At 38.2% G+C, this 19437-nt stretch overlaps 1 protein-coding gene across 11 annotated transcripts in view; it reads right to left on the bottom strand.

Annotated features, from left to right (window-relative positions):
• Positions 1 to 17940, bottom strand: part of CDIN1 (CDAN1 interacting nuclease 1) — a 137180-nt gene extending 119240 nt beyond the window's left edge. For 4 of the 11 annotated variants that reach the window (XR_014693421.1, XM_084520504.1, XM_084520505.1 and 1 more), the window contains exon 1: positions 17672 to 17936. Coding sequence is in view for 9 of the 11 variants with exons in the window: in XM_084520504.1 (XP_084376630.1) it covers positions 17672 to 17772 (101 nt within the window). In the remaining 2 variants the exon portion in view is untranslated. Of the gene's footprint in view, positions 1 to 17671 lie in introns of all 11 variants that reach the window. The other 7 variants (XR_014693422.1, XM_084520509.1, XM_084520511.1 and 4 more) reach the window with 6 other exon arrangements.
• Between the last annotated feature and the right edge of the window lie 1497 nt (positions 17941 to 19437).

The following is a 19437-nucleotide window of genomic DNA, read 5'->3' as shown; positions in this document are numbered from 1 at the left end:
GAAACTAACATTGCGATGCCACATAAGCAGATTTGCTATGTCCATGTCCTCAGTTTAGCAGGAACGTAACAGCCAGGAAAGAGGGAGTGAACACATTCCCTAAGTAGAGGCAAAGCAGAGACTGAAAGAAAAGCAAAACCTCTGCAAATGCTTTGGCTGCATTTAAATGTACACCATCCATACTTAATTTCAATTTATTTCAGTTAAGGCTACACAGAAAACATGTTTTCAAGTTTGAACTTTTTTCTCTTTGTACCACAATCTAAATGCTGCTCCATCAGGCAGAAATACACAAGTTTTCGTTACCTGATGACAGCTGTGCAATGAAACATGCACCTAGCTGCAATTACAATACAGTTCAACAAGCAGTTAAGGCAGGGAAGCTGCAATTTAAGCCAGGGATTTATTTATCCCTCATCTTTGCTATCTGCCCCCTTCATAGGGCCAAAGTCTTTATGTTGAAATAAAGTTCAGACTTAGTTGGCTGTTATTGGAAAGAAGTATTTCATATATTTGTTTTGTGTTCTTTGTCTTTACTTTGTTTAGGTAACTATTGTCTTAGTTCCCTTTCCTCCCAAGAAGGGTAAGATCGTACAACACCTCATCTAAAGAGGTTTTTCAGACTATGATCTTAAGTGCCCTGATTTGTGGAAAATAGGGATCATTCCACTTTATAACTTTTTCCTTCAAACTTACATTGTCCCTAAACCATAAATGCTTAAAAAGTTAATTTTAGAAAACTATTTTTATTAGTAAATGGCAAATTGAAGCTAATTAGACTGTTCTTTTTATGTTAAAAAATTAGCCAATATGTAAGAAGCGTATCTACGCCAATTTGAAACTAAATAAATCCCCAAACACCTTTAAACAATTTGCTCCTAAAAATACATAATCAAATTTAGAAAACTATAAATTATATTTAAATTTATTATTTACAAGCAATTAATTACGAAGACAGCCAGGTGGCTTTCATTACATAAATTACTGTTAATGACACTTGCCTCATGCTGCTACTGTATTTAGCATTTGCATGCATCACATGTCAAGCACACACACTGTTGCACAGCTATCTCCAGGGTAAAAGTGAACACCTTAAGTCAAAAAAGCTTCCAGTAACCGAATCAAAAATTGTTAATTCCTTAAACAAATCAGGATCTTTCTGAAGTTTCTCACACAGGATATAATTTAAAGAATTTTAGCTCTATCAAACACAGATTGTATAGAAGTGCAGTTGTAAGTAAATTCCAGTTTGGGGGATGACGCTAATTTAAGGCAAGAAATAAACCCATTTATAACTAGTCCACTTGAGGTTTTTAGTCTCAAATCTTAAACAGTGTATTGAAGTTTGTCATTTAAAAGTTACTGATAATAATATAAATACAAAAAAAAAAATCAACATGGAGTAATTCTTGCCTATCCACCTCGTTGACAGTGCAGTACTTTGTCATGTGTCTATAAGGTATTTTAACATGCATATTTACAAAGCCTTCTTCCAGTCTTTCTGAGACTGAAGTCTTCCAGTTTAAGGTTGATTATGCCTCTCATGTATAGCTTACTAGAGGGCATTGCTTACGTAGAGGGAATAAACTAATTTAAACACTGGAAACATAGCAGAATGCACTAAGAAGGAAATCCAGCTGTTTCTTCTTACTAGCAGCCATCCAGGATTCTTTTTAAAACTGCCTATCTAGAGCTGTGACAGATGTGTTCATTGGCAGGTGATAAGAGAGCATCTGACAAGAGGTGATCACAATTTTATATTATTCTACCCTAACACTTCTCTACCCTTCTTTTCCACTCCTACCAATTGAATTTTCCTTTCCTTTCCTTTCCATGTTCTTTGTACTACTCTGCAAATGGGGACAATGCTTCACCTCCTGCGTTGCCAAAGAGGCCGGGCTTCCAGCAGAACTCTGATGCCATGCCCTAGCTGAATGGAGTCATCCCTGATGTAAACACTCCATGGGTTCACCGTAGAGCACCACCTTCAATAAGCGCCAAAATCTGACTTGGTCTTAGTAGAATGGGCCCAGAGGCCTTGGTAAATAAATATGTGGGAACTATGGAAGAAGTAAAACTAGTTCAACATCAAACATTTGTGCCGTGTTAAAATAAACTAAATATGACCTCAAACTGCATCAAGTCATATGGCATGACTCACTGACACTTCTTAAATTTCTGGGAGTTGTCAAAAATGTAATAAAAATATACATTGCTGTCTTTGCATTAAAGCACATGAGGACCAGACTTTGAAAAAAAAAAAATCACGAGAGGAGGGTAACTAAACTTCAGTAGAATTCAGTGAAATTTGACAATTAACATCATTTGAGCAGCTTTAAAAAAGGGCATAAACAAAACATCCCAAACCTACCCCTCTTCCATTTTGAAGTCTTAACACATTAATGATAAAGCAGCAAAGGCCGCTACATCTTTTGCTCCTTCAAATTATTTTTTAAAATTGTTCTCCACATTTAACTCTCAGGTTTTTGTATGTTTCTTAATTCCTAATAATGGCAAATTAGCAGAACTAGGATATCAAAAGACAATGACAATTGAGAAGCTGGAGGAAAAAATATTCTGTACTGGACTGTTTCCATTTCTGTATGCTACTCAGTAACTACCAGCTTATCTAACATACATATCATAAGATAGAAATATATGTTATCATAACATAAATTTGTTAAAATCATGTTATCATAACATAAAAAAATGCATGTTCTTACAAAAAGGTGAGAGTCATCCCCTCGACTTTTAACTAAAGGGCACCTGATAACTTCCCAACCAAAACCAGGGGTGTTGAGACCTATATTACAGAAACCAAAGATTTAGAGGGAAGAAGGAGACTGATCTATGGACTAATACTCATTTGGGGTGGATACCTTTTGCTTTCAAACTTCTCCTTTTAAGTAACAGTTCATTTGATTAACTTTCACTTAGCGGTAATTTCTCCTTCCCTGCAACAGTAAAGCTTTAAGGCCAAGAACAGAGAGGAAAAAAAAAAAAAAAAAAAAAAAAAAGGAGTGAATTTTATTTTTAGCACAGCAGATAAGCAACTGCAGCTTCTCTTGGTACCCTTAAAGTGTTTTGTTAATGCACCACTTTCCACTAAACCAACCACAAACAAATCTTTAAGTTAAAGTTATGGCTGTTCCCATGTAATCTGCTACCTGTAACAAACAAACAAACAACAAAAAAAAGGCAGAAGGCCTCTCCAGCCACCTAATCACCATATCAATGACACATGCCACAACAGAGAAGCACTAGTTTATTTGATTGATCATGGTAGATAAACTCCAAATAACAGAGAAATTAACAAATGCTTGACATTTGCTCAACATCCATTATTCTGACACTGCTTTCAGGATTTCAAAGCCTGGGAGTATGCTTAATCAACATTCATATTCCCCAGTGAGCTACAGGCACCATATTGCGCCCCGCCTTAGTACTGATGAAAACTGCATATTGGCCATTTCCAAAATGTTCTGGGACTCCACACAGGGCCCCTTCTCTCCCTTGTTCCTGTTCTGCAGTTTTCTTTTAAACACTTCCAAGACAAAAGCATCTGCCAGTTTTTCTCTCTGGGGATGTATGCAAAATGAACTTAACAGTTTTAAGGCAGGAGAAACCCTCACATCTAAATTCATTCATAGGACAGAAAAGGGCCTAAGAGGCCTCTCTAGGGACAAAACCCTGCTGAAATTTTCCCCGACAACAGTGGGAGCTTTATAAAATCTAAGTCCAGACAATTTCCAATTCAAATGCCCAGCATAGCATGACCTTTGTCAGATCTATGAGCCCTAGATGCACCCACTATTTTTTTATTCTAACCAGCACAGACATTAGACAGGGCACTACTGCTAAGCAGGAGGTTGAATATTTGCATGCTCTTCTATTGTGAAAATGTAACAGTGACAGCACTGTGTCGAATTCTTTTCCCCCTAGAACTTTAACTCCGTAGGAGAGGCATAGCTGACAGATGACTCTCCCAACATCTGTGTTATGTACACTGCACAGCTGAGGAACCTTGGATCACTGTCACAGCTTCTCGGAGATGACCTACACCTTTCTTATATCTGCCCATGATCAAAAGTAAAATCAAAAATTGAAAACACCATTTTTTTAAATGAAAAGTAAATATGGCAAGGAAGATTAACATAATTTAGTCATTAAGCTGTTCACATAGCAGCTCACCATATGTTGTATAAATGTCCTATACAAAATAATTTATCAGACCTGACACGTTGCACATCATATTGTATTATTTAATATGCTTACTAAAATTTCATGGATCAAGCTCCACTTCTGAAAGCATACAGAAAGCCCTAGAAAATATTTCTTCATCTTCCATGATTTATTTTGATTACCTTTTACAGCTACATGATAAAGTGGAACTTGCAAAATTATGAGGTTAAGGTTTACGCAGCTATTGCTTCATATACTAAAATATAACAAATGGCTCCATGTCTATATACCATTTTACTTGCATTTAATATTCAGAAGCACATTAAACTAAGCACATTGCTTTCCACTGCATATTTTAATAATTTTAACCGGTTATTTCAGTATACAACCCGATCCACTAATGCAAAGTTCCATTGATATATTATCCCTGGTGAGGAGACTAAAACGCTAAGAATTACAAAATAAATTAAAGCCAGTGATTATCATGTAATAAATGCTGACCCTCCCCCAACCATCTACATAGAAATATATTAATTTCTCAAAGTAGCTGAAAAATTTGAATAGTATTTTTCAATTATTGAGACTGAAAATGTTAGAACTGCAGACAAATATGACTAGACAAATGGACGAAAATTCTATTCAGAAACCGCAAAACCACAAAAACAATCATGTATAAAAATGATCGTCAGTCACTAGTGAGGTCCATCTGTAAATAGTAAATTCAAAAAAAAAGCATAAGCTTGTGGATACTAGCTGTTGAATAACCAACAGGATTTTTATTTTTTTTTAAAGTCACTTAGAGGGCATACCAAACAGACAGATAAGACTACAAGAAAAAAAAAATCCCCCCAAAATCCTGCAAACAGCCATTTTCTTTTTCTCTCTCAGACCACTGATGTCAAAGGAACACAATACAAATGAGATGAAAATGTAGTCAGACTTCTCTTTTTGGTCAATAATTGAACTTTCCTGTTTCCAATAATAGGATAAAGTATAACATCTTTCTGTGTGAGATAACTCGCTGCAATGAGGTCAGTAAACACTGTATTTGGAAATGAACTTGCTCAGCCTCACTAGAGTACCTGTCAACTGTTCAAAACAAAACTTCCTTTTTTAACTCTTCAAGAGGCAAAAATTTAGCTTGTTTGATTTCTTTATATTTTGTGTATCTGGGATAATGACCTTGTCTAGGACAATGCCCACTTGTGTACTGAAAACTGAAGGCCAGCTGGATTGACATGCATTTTGTATTAATGCTGGAAAGGGCTAGTGTTCAGTAGCCTTTTCTTCTGTAGGAGTATCAGTAGTGGATTGATATGAAGTTCTGCCACCTCCTAGCCAACCACAAATGGAAATACAAACACATGGTGCCATTATTACCATCTGGGTCCACAATAACAATGAGGAACTCCAGAAGTCAATTTATATTAATTTTGATGAAAACCCCTTCAGTTACAGAAGTCAGTATTACCTCTATATTGGTCATAGTTTTAATGTTGTCTTTAAAAGTTTCCAGCAGGCTGCATTACACAACCTACTACCGTTCACACAGGTATAACATAGGTCTTGAATTATCTGACACCCTGCTTTCAATGGAAGAATGTGTGCTATTTTAGGATATTTTTCTTCAGCATTGAAACTTCCTGGAGCTCTCTGGGAATCATGGATATCAAGCACTTCCAAGACCCTGCAGGCCTAGTTGCAGATACGCAGAGGACATTTACCCAAACAATAAAATCCTCTTCAGCACACATCCTGACCTGAAGCCATTTCACCAGTTTAGATAGACAGCAACAACTGCTTAAATATCCTACCCAGATGAGAAAGATAAAGCAGGGGATTCAAGTTAAAGAACTCTCCAGCATAAAGCAATGAGACTGTCATTATCCATCAGGCTACTGGATATCTTAAGGTGTGCACTGGAAGGAATAATGGATCCCTTTCAAATCACTATCACATTCAAAATGTTATACACTAGAATTTAAAAAATACATACATAAAAAAAAAATAAGATCAATACAAATGCTTTAGTTGCTGACAAAACAGAAATTTTCAACCTAACAGGTTTCCAAACCAGAATGCTTTTCCCCCAGGAGGTGTGGATTCCTGTTTGGCAACTTTAAGCCTGCTGACAAGAAGTTCATTTACTTTGAATTCTTCATTTGAAGCCCATGGACAACAAGAACTCCATGAAATACAAGCTTAAAACTAATGATAGATCATGAAATCTAAGCATGCCAACAGAAGTTTGAAGTCTACTTCTATGGTACCAATTAGTCCAACAAATGAACAAATGAACCATCACTGTATCCAAAGAAAACAGAATTATTTTTCTATACCTTTTCTTTTTGGTAACAAATTATTAGGCTTGTCTTAGAAAAGTTTTAATGGGATCAGTTAGCATATTCTATATTCTTAGTGAAGTAAATCCCTGTCGTTATTTCACTCAGTTTGGAGTATTATACAATCTTCCAAGACATTCACATTGGAAAAACACACGATATTTTCATCACGAACTTAAAAGAATAAACAATTAAACAATGATTCTTGTAAAAGCATATATGTTATTTTATTAAGTGGTATGATAAGCTTAGGGGCATACATCAGGACCAAAATGGTTGTAGTCATTAATTTAAGTAATAAATCATAGGCCCTGCCAACAATGACAGCAAACAGATGCTAACAAGAAAATGTATTATTTAATATTGCCATGTGTTATAAAAATGTAAGTGTTTAGGACATGTCTTAAATTTTTATAATAATATGCATTTAATACATTACTGTTTTGACACATACAAGAATCAAATTTATAGGTCTCATTCAGCACTTGCTTTCTCTTCTGTGAACACAGAATGGATTCCTGAGGGAAAAAAAGCTCAAGAAGTGAATGTTTCAAATGGATGTTTGCAACAAAATCGAGTTGTTTGTCTTGCTGTCTTGAAGTAAATATCATAAGCATTGAATCTCATTAAAAAAAAAAATCAAAACCAACATATTTGCCTTCACATAAACGGAAGTTTTCTCTGAAAGTTCCCAGGAAATTCAAACAACTATGAAGTTTATCTATATGTAGATAGCAAAAGATTTTATCATTTGGTACAGAGTTACAAAAACAGTTCCTTACGATCCTTTTGAACAGAATGTTGGTATTTTATAACTCTCAATGAGCCTGCTAAGTTGTAAGAATAGCAGAAGTTTTATTCTCCAATGTATCTTATTATTTATACATTACATCAGTTTAAACAATACCATGGAACGCTACAATGATTTTCACCAACTACATCCCTTGCAAAAATGCTCAAAACCCCCCACAAAATCTAAGGCAGTTTGCAGAACTATTGAAAACATTTACTCTTCCATTCCTCCTATTCATACCCAGTGTCTTTGAGAACTCTGAAAGCCTGACAGAACGATGATCTGACTCAAGACCTAACAACTGAAAGCTTAGGAAATGCAATTATGCCTTTTGGCAAATCCAGCCACACTAAACAGAACCACTATGTACAAACACCTTTTGCAGCACTGCATCTCTGCTGCTGTACAGCATGCTGCATGAGGTCCCTCTGCAGGAGGGTCAATTGTTTCTAAGAAGATCACTGCTTTTTCCAAACATTTTTGTTTTGCTTTAAGGAAACCGGATAATAGCACTCCTGTTTGTGTTCTGTTTCACTTTCATTTTCAATCAAATCCTCCAGGTATCAGCATAGTTCCTTTCTTGGAATTGCTTCAGTCAATGCTTTAAAACACTTGAGGAAGCAGTGATCAGAGTATGGAAACTAAATTTTCTTCATTAAATCTACTGAAGCAGATATTAAAAATGCATTTAATATACTGGAGATGGCTGGTGGGCATCACTGACTGTGACAGGCCAGTTACTGATGAGCTGCTGTCAGACGGCGTTCTCAGCAGGGATCTGTGTCTAAGGCTGCTGAAGGACAGCAATATCTTCCCTTGTGTGTAAGCTCTATTCATCTCCCAAGTATTTACTAAATCACAGACCTCTGCACACAAACCCAGCGTTTCAGCGCATGCTAACAAATGATGGATGGCCTAGTCAATTCGTTATGTCCTGAAAGCGTGATTTCCTGCCATTCCAATCATCAAACCTCCAGAGCCTTCAGAGCTGATCAGTCCTGGAGAATATATTTTGCAGGCTCTATTAAAGGAGTAGAGGTTCTTTCCATTAGTCTCAAACTTTTTTTTTTTTTTTTTTCCCCTGGCTGATTTAAAGAGAACTCCCTCCTTCCCCCCTCCTTCCAACAGCACCACTGCTACTCTTATCTGTGTCAAGTATTCAAGGCATATACTGTGAGCGTGTTCGTAAAATAGCACTCCTGGAACACCAACCAGTTAAAAAGACAGATTTTGTTTTTGACTGCTATAAAACACTACAATCTTTTATTTAAATTCAACTATACATCTTTATTATGTAACCTAGACAACCCCCAAAACATTTTGTAACTTAGCTTCTTTGATCAAATACCTTTTACAGCAAGGGAGTTCTCAAAAGGAGTTGTTTTCTTTGTATTTGCCTAGTGAAACAGATCAGAGCTCTCTTAATTGTGTTCCTCCTAAAAGGATAAGCCACTTAGGAATAAACTTCCGATGTTCCATAGACAGGTTAGCTGTCAAAGAAATAAAGCTTCAAGATTTCTCCCTTTTCATAGCAAGGCAATATACTTGACAGCCTTTCTTCTACATGCTAGAGAAGAAATTTTATTTAGCTTACCTATTCAATGATCTATAGGAGCAGAATATGCATACCTCACATTTCTTACTCTGAAACACTGAGCTTCAAATGAATCAGCCTACACCTGCTGAAGAGTTAGTTGTCTTAAGGTACAGCGTAGTTTTCAAAGGTGGTATAATAGATATGGGTAAGCTTTATGTAAATAAGCATTTGGTTACTCTAAAATGCAGAGACCATGAATTTCCATGCTTGCTAGGTGTGATCCAGCCATTGCGAGCACAAACTAATCCACATTGCCCTACCATTCACCTCAACCTTGACCTGGAGATTAAACTCACTTTTATTGCACACAAAGGTCATCTGTGTTAGGTCAAAATTCAAAGTCCCTTGTCATCTAAGGTTGATATATTCCAACCTTTCCTACTCTAATGCATCAAATTTTTCATGGTGAGGTCATATTCAGCAGACAGTGTATTCAGCAATTTATTGTGCCATTGTAATATAGCCCAGAATATGACTGTCCGAAAAACAATACATGAATAAAATATTTTTCTCTCAGATGTACCAAATCGCCTCTGCTCATAAAAGTCTATCCTAGACTTGTTTGCAGACTTCAGAATGACACAGTAAGGAACTGGTTCTAAAATATAATCAAGAATTACCATTTTACCATTATTGTCCATTGTACAAGCAATGTGACTATAAAGGTATTCTAAAATATACAAGTCAATTAAAATGCACATATGGTCAGTGTTAAAACTTCCACTTCATCCTTACTTAACAACAACCGTAATCTGGCCCTTAAATCTGTAGACATCTGTTGGTCTCTCTGATGACACCAATCTTGCTTTAGAATGAAATACTCAGTAGTGTTACAGGATTTACACTTCTGTTCTACTGCCGATTATCACTACTGTATCGTTTGTAAAGTGGCAAAAAGTACAATCAAATTAAACTTTAAGAAGCAACATAGTAACATTCATTGTGACAAAAACAAACCCTGCAGCTTTGACATATAAAAGGATTTTCTTTCTCCCTCGCTTGCTTTTTCTTGCTTTTCCTTTCTTCTTAATTTTCTTTCAATTTCCTTTTCTTTTCCTTTTGGTTCTTTCTCTGCTCCCCCTCCACCTCTTTTGTCTTTTCTTTCTCTTTTTGCTCTTCTCTCTCTTTTCCTGTTTTCTCCCCCTCTTCCTCTTTCTTTCTTTCCTTCTATACTAAGCAAGAGCACTTAACACAAAGAGCTACAACAGATTCAGAGCACATTTTTTAATTACAGAGAACTCATTGCCACTTCTGCTCTAAGAGACCTCCTCCAATCCTTGTATTTCACCATCGGTTCTTCAAAGGATACAGGACTGGCTTCTAAATGGTTTAAATGAATTCCTCAAGGCCAAAAAGGTTTACTTTACTCTGCCAATATGAACTTCACAAGTGTAGTTAAGCTCTATTCCATCTTTATTTTTTATTTTTTTGAACGAATTGGACTCCTGTATTGTAGCACTTCCTATACTGCAGGGGAAGAAGGTTAAGAGAGAAAGGAGAAAAAAAAAGTTAGTACTCAAGAATTCAAAAAGTACAACCTTAATTTCGGCTGCACATTTCAAGCAAAATTTCAAGGCTAACCTCTAAAATAACTTGGCATTTTACTAGGATGGACAATATATGTGGGAATCCTTGTAAGAGGATGATTACACCTAAAAACACACAATAAAAATTGTAACAGAAAAGTACATTGTACTTCCCTCAAAATTAATTTCATGTTGGCACATGCTTATACATGCTATCTACACTTTAGCCAACAGAAACAAGCCAACAAACCTCCCAAAAAACCTTTCCATTTTTTTCCGAAGAAATCCTGAAGGCATCCACACCCTTAAGGTTTAGAATTTACCCGTACTAACATAAGATTTTTCCTTCTACATCCTATCTAGTGCTATTGGAGAACATCAAACATCAGTAAAATTACATTGCCCATTCTGAAAGTATCTACCGTTAACAATAGCTATCTTTTAAATAATTATCTTACTTTTAATCTAAAGAGTAAAGGATGAGAAAAAGTCCTTCTAAGTTATATGACAATATAGTTAATTTCTGTGATGCAATACTTTGTACCACAGAGAAGAATTAGCCTCCTTCCTATTTAAGGCCACAGCATAACCAAACAGTTTTTCAGCATGATGCACCAAACCCAACCAGTTGCAAAGCCTCTAAGGCTCGTACACTGGCATTTACAGTGAAATCAGAAAACCTGTACTGCAGTCTGGTTTATCCTACCAAAACTGTAATATCTTACCAAGATACAGATCACAATCTGACACCAAGCCTTCAAATAGCAAGAATATATATCCAAATGGAATGTTATCAATGCAAAGGTCACAGAATTACTTTATAAATTTGTATTTTGTTCTAAGAACATTTTTATCATGCTACATTTTATTGTAGGTCATTTCTGAAAACCTGTGTATTTTTAATTTGCTTTTCAAACAACAAGCCACGTCTACCTCCCAACTCTTATTATCAATCTGCTTACATGTAAGGTTAAACATAGCTTCAAGAACATAACAAATGTTGAATTACGTTAGGCTTCTGCTGCATGTAATAGGCAAAACCAAACAGTAGTATAAAATGTTTATTTCCTCTTAAGTTTAACATAAAGTCTCCAAGTCTCTGCATCTCCACTAAAATCTATTTTCTACTGGTCTACTGAAATCAAGGAGGTGGCTAGTGAGATTTTATTATTACAATTAGTGAGAATACAGAAAAGCACAGGGAGCTTAACCTACGCCTTTGTTTTAAGAAATAAATGTTGTTAGCTCTCATGGGCACAAAGGCAACTTTCTAAATGAGAATTACTTGATAAATGCTTGTAGACTGAAGACTGTTCATCTGCTTTCCAAAATAATTTACCTACTATTCAGAAGAGCAGAGATTGCAGGGAAACTGCCAAATTATGTCCGTTTTGTTGTGATTATAGCCTTTTCAGAAAGAAGAGAGTGTAACTGATTTCTCACACACCAGTAGGTTGGCTGCCCACAGGTAAGATTTCATTGTCTAATATACTTGAGCTTGTATATACACAGCACAGAGCTCTGAAAGCCACTTAGACATCCAGCTGCCCTCTGTTCTCAAGCTTCACTGCTAGTCCTCTCTCCTGGAACAAAAGCTCCAAGGAACGTTACAGCAAGGAACAGAGAATTCTCCTTTTACCTTGACTCAATCTCCAGGCTTCTTTACCAGCAGGTACCAGAATCCAGAGATTGAAAGAAAGAAAAACACAGAAAAAAAGAGGCAACAGTTCTACCTTCCTGTTCCATAACTCAACCATTGTGCACTGATCAGTACTAAGCAGCAGCAGCATAAAGGAGGAATGAAATTATTCATGAAAAGATAATATATTTCCTTGTAAACAAAACCAGCTGGAAGAGGAAAAACACACATATCTATCACAAACTGTAGAAGCCAAAAGGAGGCAACAATGACAGTGGAGAAAGAGGAATAAAAGATCACAGAATCATTTGGGTTGAAAAAGACCTCTAACATCATGATGTCCAACTGCTAACTGGCACTACCAATTCCACCACTAAACCATGTCCATAAACACTGCATCTACACGTCTTTTTTTTCTATATCCCCTCCAGGGATGGTGACTCAACTACTTCCCTAGGCAGCCTGTTCTAATGCTTCAGAACCCTTTCAGTGAAGACGTTTTTCCTAATATCCAACCTAATCCACCCCTGGTGCAACTTGAGGCCCTTTCCTCTTGTTCTATTGTTTGTTGCCTGGGAGAAGAGACTGACCCCCACCTCACTACAACCTCCTTTGAGGTAGTTGCAGATGTTAACTGAGTCTTAAATAATCAGAACTTTGGCTGGTTTGGATGTCACATGTTTAAAATTCTTTAAGGGCCTTTGTTTCAGTATGAACCATCACTAAGAAGACGATAAAATCAAGAAAATAATAAACAATCTATTTTCTAATTTACATTGTGAGACGTTACCACGCAGACACATTATTTAATAACAAATCTTGTTGGTGCACTTCCCAGGCCTGGTGTGAAGTATGTTAAAACCAAATAACCATGCTTAAAAAAAGGCCAAAATCCACTCTGACCCAGCCTATCACCTTTTTATCTTGCTTACAGGGCGTTTAGTCCCTTGCTTATTGGTAAGCTTCCCTTATGTTTCTGCTGTAAGAAATGCTCATCCTTATCGCTAAGAAGAAAGCTTTTACAGATGACGCACAAACAGAACAGTACATCTTTACACAGATGCACTGATGAAAAGGTAGCAAGTAAAGACTTGCACAGAGCAGCTGCTATAAATTCTAATAGTTTGAAATCCTAGCACTTTGAAACTCCCTATAAACATGATTTGCACTCAAAGGGGCTCAAAAAAGAATGTTTCTTTTATAGGAATAAAAGTGGAGGCACTGAAAATGAAGTCAGGCTAGAAGCACTAAGTTTGTTTAACAATTTATAATTAAGGAAGAGAAACAATACAGACAACACTAACTGTGGTATGGAAGAATACAGCACTCCTAGATGAACTGAAATATCTTCCACAACAGTTCAATGCAAGGACTCAGAAAGTAAGGTTTCTGACATCTCTAAAAGAAGAAAGACTAGTCAACTGGCACCATCAGAAAGTTCCTGGAACCCCTAAATCAGACATAACATAGTGTAAAAAACTCAGACTTACATAGAACAGAATCAAACGAGGAAAAACTCTGTGTAAGAAAAAACAAGACAGTACTCTAATAAACTGGGTCAGCAAACCTTACACCCTTAGAAATCTTGGCAGAAGACAGAAGATTCTAGCAAGAAAAATGTAGAATTCTATCAGAATTGCATACCAAGAAGAGCAAAATATTGTACAAGGTACAGATTTGAGTAGGGTCCAGTTATTTGTCAATCATGTTCTATTGATAGGAACTTCAGGAAAAGTTTTCAAAGAGAAATTAATTACACATTCCCATATTCAGAGAAACTGAGGTTTTTGGCTGTTCCCTTCCCCCCCTGGAAACAACTACACTCAACTTGGGTATGGATCAAACTCAAGCTGGACTTTCCCAGGCAAGTTAAAATGGTACTTGAAAATATTAAAAGTTTAAAGGTCTAACCTAAATCTTGTCACCATGGATAGGTAATGCTAAGGTAATTCTTTTGGAGAAGATTCTACTGGTGGGTACTTCTAACTTAAAACAGAAAAAACAAGTGCTAAAGAAATGAGATTGTAACTCGCCCTACAATTGGCAATCCAATTTAGACATTACTTCTTACTGAGAAAAATACTATCACGGATGAACATCAGTTCATGGCTTCATGGCTAAAGAGAAAGCAGAAGAATAAAATACAGAAGTTACAAAGCAAAACACAAATTACCAGCCAGCAGATAACCAGGTGAGAAACAAAGCAGGAAAGTTGGCACTCTTTAGAAAAGCACAACACAAAGTGTTGTTAAGAAGCTCAAATAAACTGCATCCGATTTTGGCAGAGATTTGTCATACTTAGCAGACAAAATTCCATTTTGATAATCCTCATATCATCCCCAAATCCTGCTGTTAAATACAACATGTTGAACGTAAACACGAATGATAAAGTTGAAAGACAACTGCTAAGCATGTAACCAATACCTTAAAAACAAACAAACAATAAATTGCCAGTTATGGAATAGAGATGCTGCACTAGCAGAAAAAGAACAGGAATTTGATTTATGAGTTTCTATTTTGGAAATTACACTAAATCTGGGTTTTCTGTAACATTACAGGCTTGTAAAAAGAAGAAAGTATGGATGCTGTTATAAAGATACTTATAAACACAGAATTACAGATCATGTTGGCAGCCACTACACAGCACACTTATACACACTAAATTGTGGCAATAATTTTGTGGAAATTACAGATTGCTCTTAGGGATAAACTGTAGAACAACCGCTGACCCATACCAAATATGAAACATACATTGAAACAAAAAGGGAGAGAAAACTGTGAGCTGTCAAGAAGCACAATAGGCAAGAGAGCATCTAGTAGATAAGACAGTATTAGAAAAAAAAAAAAAAAAGCCTGAGAAAATTAATGCAGAGAGTCCAAAGACTCTCAGGATCTGTGAAGCAGTAGGAACCAGAAATACTTGAAAACTATCAACTTATTTATTGTACTGTCAGTGGAATACCGATCCTTCCTGGGAATGAAAGTGCAAGGTGAAAGCAGCTTTTCTGGATGTACTTCCTAGTTTGAACCAGTGACCCATAGTAATGACAAACTGTTTATGGACACCTTCATACCACTGCAACCACCATGATATATTCTGGAACATTTTCTTTAAAAGACTGAATTAGAAAGTTAGGGTTCTATTCTGTTTTGAATAATAATAATAATAAAAAAAAAAAAAGGCAAAGAAGTCCAACTAAACTCCTAATCCCTGCAGAGAATGACACAGGTTCTAGATTATAAAAAAAACTTTATATAGAAAATATAAGCTACAAAATTACCAAACAGGTAACTTGTAAGAGCCTCTAAATAAGCACTCAGGATGGCAAACAATTTTACATCTCTCTCCAGGCAGCCTCTTTTACAACTTAATTTTTACAGAGAGTACCCACTCTTCGCATCATAACACTCACCTGTTTCAGTACATCTCCCTAATTTGCAAAGGGAAGCAGTGGTATTTGAATGTATTCTAAAATTTTACCTGCAACTCAAAATCACTATCCCAACAGATTTTGCTACTTCAAACTTTTTCCTCTGAGGGTTTTTGGCATCTGCCCTACTATGAAAAATAAAGAAAAAGACAACAAATAAACATCACTTGCTGAGCCATTCACAGAAAGGAGACTTACAGAAGAAGGAAACTGTAACTTCCTCAAGCTACACTTAAAGTAGACATTTTGAAGATGTAGCAATTCAGTGACTGAAGTAGCAGATGAGAAGAAATCTTGTACCCATCATTCAAACATCAGATTTTAGCTTTCTCTTAGGATGGGGAAACAAAATTCAGGAGAGGCCTACAAGCAGAAACTCCATAAGAGGACATTCTGATCTCCTAATATGGGTGACAACATAACAGTATGCCATGCCAGCAAATCATGGAAGAAATAATTATAGCTAACCTCTGCCTTACAGCATTTGCCACACCTGAAGCCAGATGGTTTAGAAAAAGCATAATGTTTTCCCTCATGTAATTCCATGTTCTGTTATTAGTGCTTTTTTTTTTTTTTTCTAGGAGTAATCAAATTCTGAAACTGAGGAGCGAATGGATGTTCCACAGCCTCAAAGGGATACACTGGGAAGTATAAGGCATCAGCAGAAAGGCCTGGTAGTTCTCTGACAAACTTTTTTTCCATAGTCGAAGCGCTTATTTCTGTGGATATTGTAAGCAGGTTCCTACACACAGTGACTGACTTGGCAAACCCACCCCAAATTCTGTCTTTCAAGACAGCTTTAAAAAGAGTCTAAAAAAAGAGAATATTGTGCACGTGTGTGTGTGGATGTATGCATGCATACATGTGTACAAACACTCTTCTAGTTTCATTGCAACCAAAGTGGTAACGCCAAGCGTACACTCATCTGAGATACGCTGTCACAGTAAGTGATTTCCCAAGCTGCAGAAGTATTGTGCAAGTTGAACTGGGCTCCCAGCAAAGCAACAAAATGTGCTCACTGAACCAACCTCTTTGCTTCATCATCACTTCTTCTCTTCAACAGGGTCAATGCCTCAGCTTGATTTTTAACTACATTACTTTCCTGAAAAAGGAGAAGTTTTCATTGGACAGTTTAAAAGCCTAAGTTAGTGTTGGTTTTTAATCCTCTTACTGTAAGTTACACAGAGGCAGTTTTCCCAGTCACACCTGTCATAAGATTAGCAAGGCTTGCTTAGGAAGCATGTGAATGATTTTTATTTATTTATTTATTTCCACCTCTCACCAGAGCAGTAGAACATCTATGGATGTGCAGCTTTCTATACAGAAAAGATCTTTCTATAGAGAAAAAATGTTTCTGGTGCATTTTAAAGGTAGTACTACAAGTTTCCCAATGGAATCCAATTTGGATTCCTCTCCCATTCTACCCAATTTGGCATTAACTTAACTTTCTCTTGCAACATGACTTTTATAACATGCCCTTTACAACTTTGTTATTATCAGTAGCAAGCAAATTTTAGCAATGAAGATCATTGCATGAAGCGCATCCTGATCCTTTAAGTTAGACCTTTAAACTTTTAATATTTTCAATCCTGACCCTTCCACAGTAGCCTGTGGTCATTCTGGCATGCCTCTGACAATCCTGAGTGCTGTTCAGATGAGAAAACAGATGAATGGTCACGTGTAAGTTGCTGATCTCTTCCAGCCTTCAACTCAACAGAGATCAGCACGATGTAAGAGGTCCAAAAAGGCCTGAAAGCCCCATTTCCCTATACCACGAGGGAAGTGGCACACCAGGCCTCCTGCCTTGGTATCACCCAGAGAGGAAAACCCCGAGTCCTAATGCTTCGTGCGTGTCAAGAGATGTGCCTGGTGCTTTGGACCCCCATGAAAGCTTTTATTTGAAGGTGCAGCTGGGGGAAGATGCACACTTTACTTTGTGCCTAACTTTTCGGGTCCCGGCGAGCCCTGTGCATCGCCGTCGGTGCAGGTGTGCATGTCCGAGTGACTTGGTACCGTGTGGGGGCTTGGAACTGGAGGCACAGGCCGGGGCTGGCGGCACGGCCGCCCGCGGCCCCTCGGCCGAGCCCGCAGGCCGCCGCCCGGGCCCCAGCCGCCCGCCCCGCGCCGGGGGGTGCCGCGGCGGAGGGCAGGGAGCACTTACCTAGGGAAATTCTCCTTCAGCTTCCGCAGGCTCTGCCGGGTGGGCTGCACGTGCCCCAGGAACTGCGCTATTTCGTCGTACTGGGCTTTGCTCAGCTTCATGCCTCGCACCGCCCCCCCGCCGCCGGGGCTCCGAGCGGCGCGGCCGTGCGGGGCGGGGAGAGGTAGGAGGCACAGCGCCACCGGGGGTCGTGGCGGCCACGGGGCGCCCTTCCCGAACAGTCCGCCCAGCGCACCGCACCGCACCGCGCCGTGCCTCCGCCTGGCGCTGCCGCCCGCAGCCCCGCCCCGCTGCCCGGGGCGGAGCGGCGGGGCCGGGCCCGGCCGGGCCGGAGGTGGGGGGAGGAAGGCGGCCGACATCCCGCGCCCGCCGCTCGGCTCTGCGCAGCCGCCCGGCCGGCAGGGGAGCGCTCCGGGCCCGGGCCCCGGCCCCGGCCCGGTGAAGCAGGGGAAGCTGGGCCGCGGCCTGCTGTTCTGAAGTAAGAATTTCAAGGCCGTTTGCAAAAGTGGCTTAGAAACTGCTGTTTCTCCTACTTTTAGGAAAAAAAAAAATAATAATAATAAAATTGACATGGTGATGCTACAGCTGCAGGTCCTAACATCCTAACAGGGACCAGGACCTTCAAGGACCTGGTCCAACCATCACCCTACTACCAATATCACCCCACTACACCATGGCCCTTAGTGCCAGGTCCAACCTTTCCTTGAACAACCCTGTGGATGGTGACTCATTAAATACCAGTAGGCACGTTGCCAGCCTTAATTTCTGTGCTTGCCTTTAAAAAATAATACCAAATAAGATAGATAACATCCTTTTATTAGCAACATATATAAGCTGGATGTTATTAAGTAAATTAACTCTGAGTAACAAGTATGAGTATTCCCTTTAGTTTTGGTTGAATCACATTCATGAGCCATATTCAGGCTACATTATTGCCAAATCTATATAACTTGGAGTCCCAAACTTAAGATTTCAAACAGAATCAGACTTGCAGGATGGTTTGGTTTGGCAGGGACATTAAGGACCATCCAGTTCCAAGTCCCTGCTATGGGCAGGGACACCTCCCACCAGACCAGGCTGTCCAAAGCCCCATCCAGCCTGGCCTTGAACACTTCCAGGGATGGGGCATCCATAACTTCTCTGGGCATAACCTGCTCCAGCACCTCACCACCCTCATGGTAAAGAATTTCTTTCTAATGCCTTATCTAAATCTACCCATTTTTAGCTTAAAGCCATTAGCCCTTGTCCTATCACTGCACTCCCTGACAGAGTCCCCCCCCAGCTTTCTTGTAGGCCCCCTTTAGGTACTGGAAGGCTGCTATAAGGAGTTTTCATGTGAGCTTCTGGATCTATGGCCTAAATATAACAAGCTTCAAGCATTTAGTTGCCTCACAATAAAAGACAAGTCAGTGCCAAATTATAAGATTCCATTTATAGATACTCCATTTTGTAAGCCAAACCATAGATTCCATCCCTTACTCAAAGACCAAAAAATAATATGTGAAATTGACAGAATATAATTATTTTAAGGGAGAATATCATTTAATGTAAAAACACCTTATTTAGCTCTGTGAAGTAGTATCCTTGGTACTAGAAGATTTGTGTATTTGGGACAAAGGGAAATGTTCCTTTCTATATGATACCCATTTTAAAGGCCCATGAGGTTATAATAAAGAAACAAATAAATAGTGGTCCTAAATAAATAAATAAATCTCACTCTCTTTATTGTGAAATTGTTTTTTTAAAACAGTAATGTTACTACCTAT

Source organism: Aythya ferina (genome assembly GCF_964211825.1).
Source record: "Aythya ferina genome assembly, chromosome: 5".
In the NCBI taxonomy this organism is placed as follows: Eukaryota; Metazoa; Chordata; class Aves; order Anseriformes; family Anatidae; genus Aythya; species Aythya ferina.
Note: the sequence above shows the minus strand (reverse complement) of the source record. Positions and strands in the feature narration are given on the sequence as shown.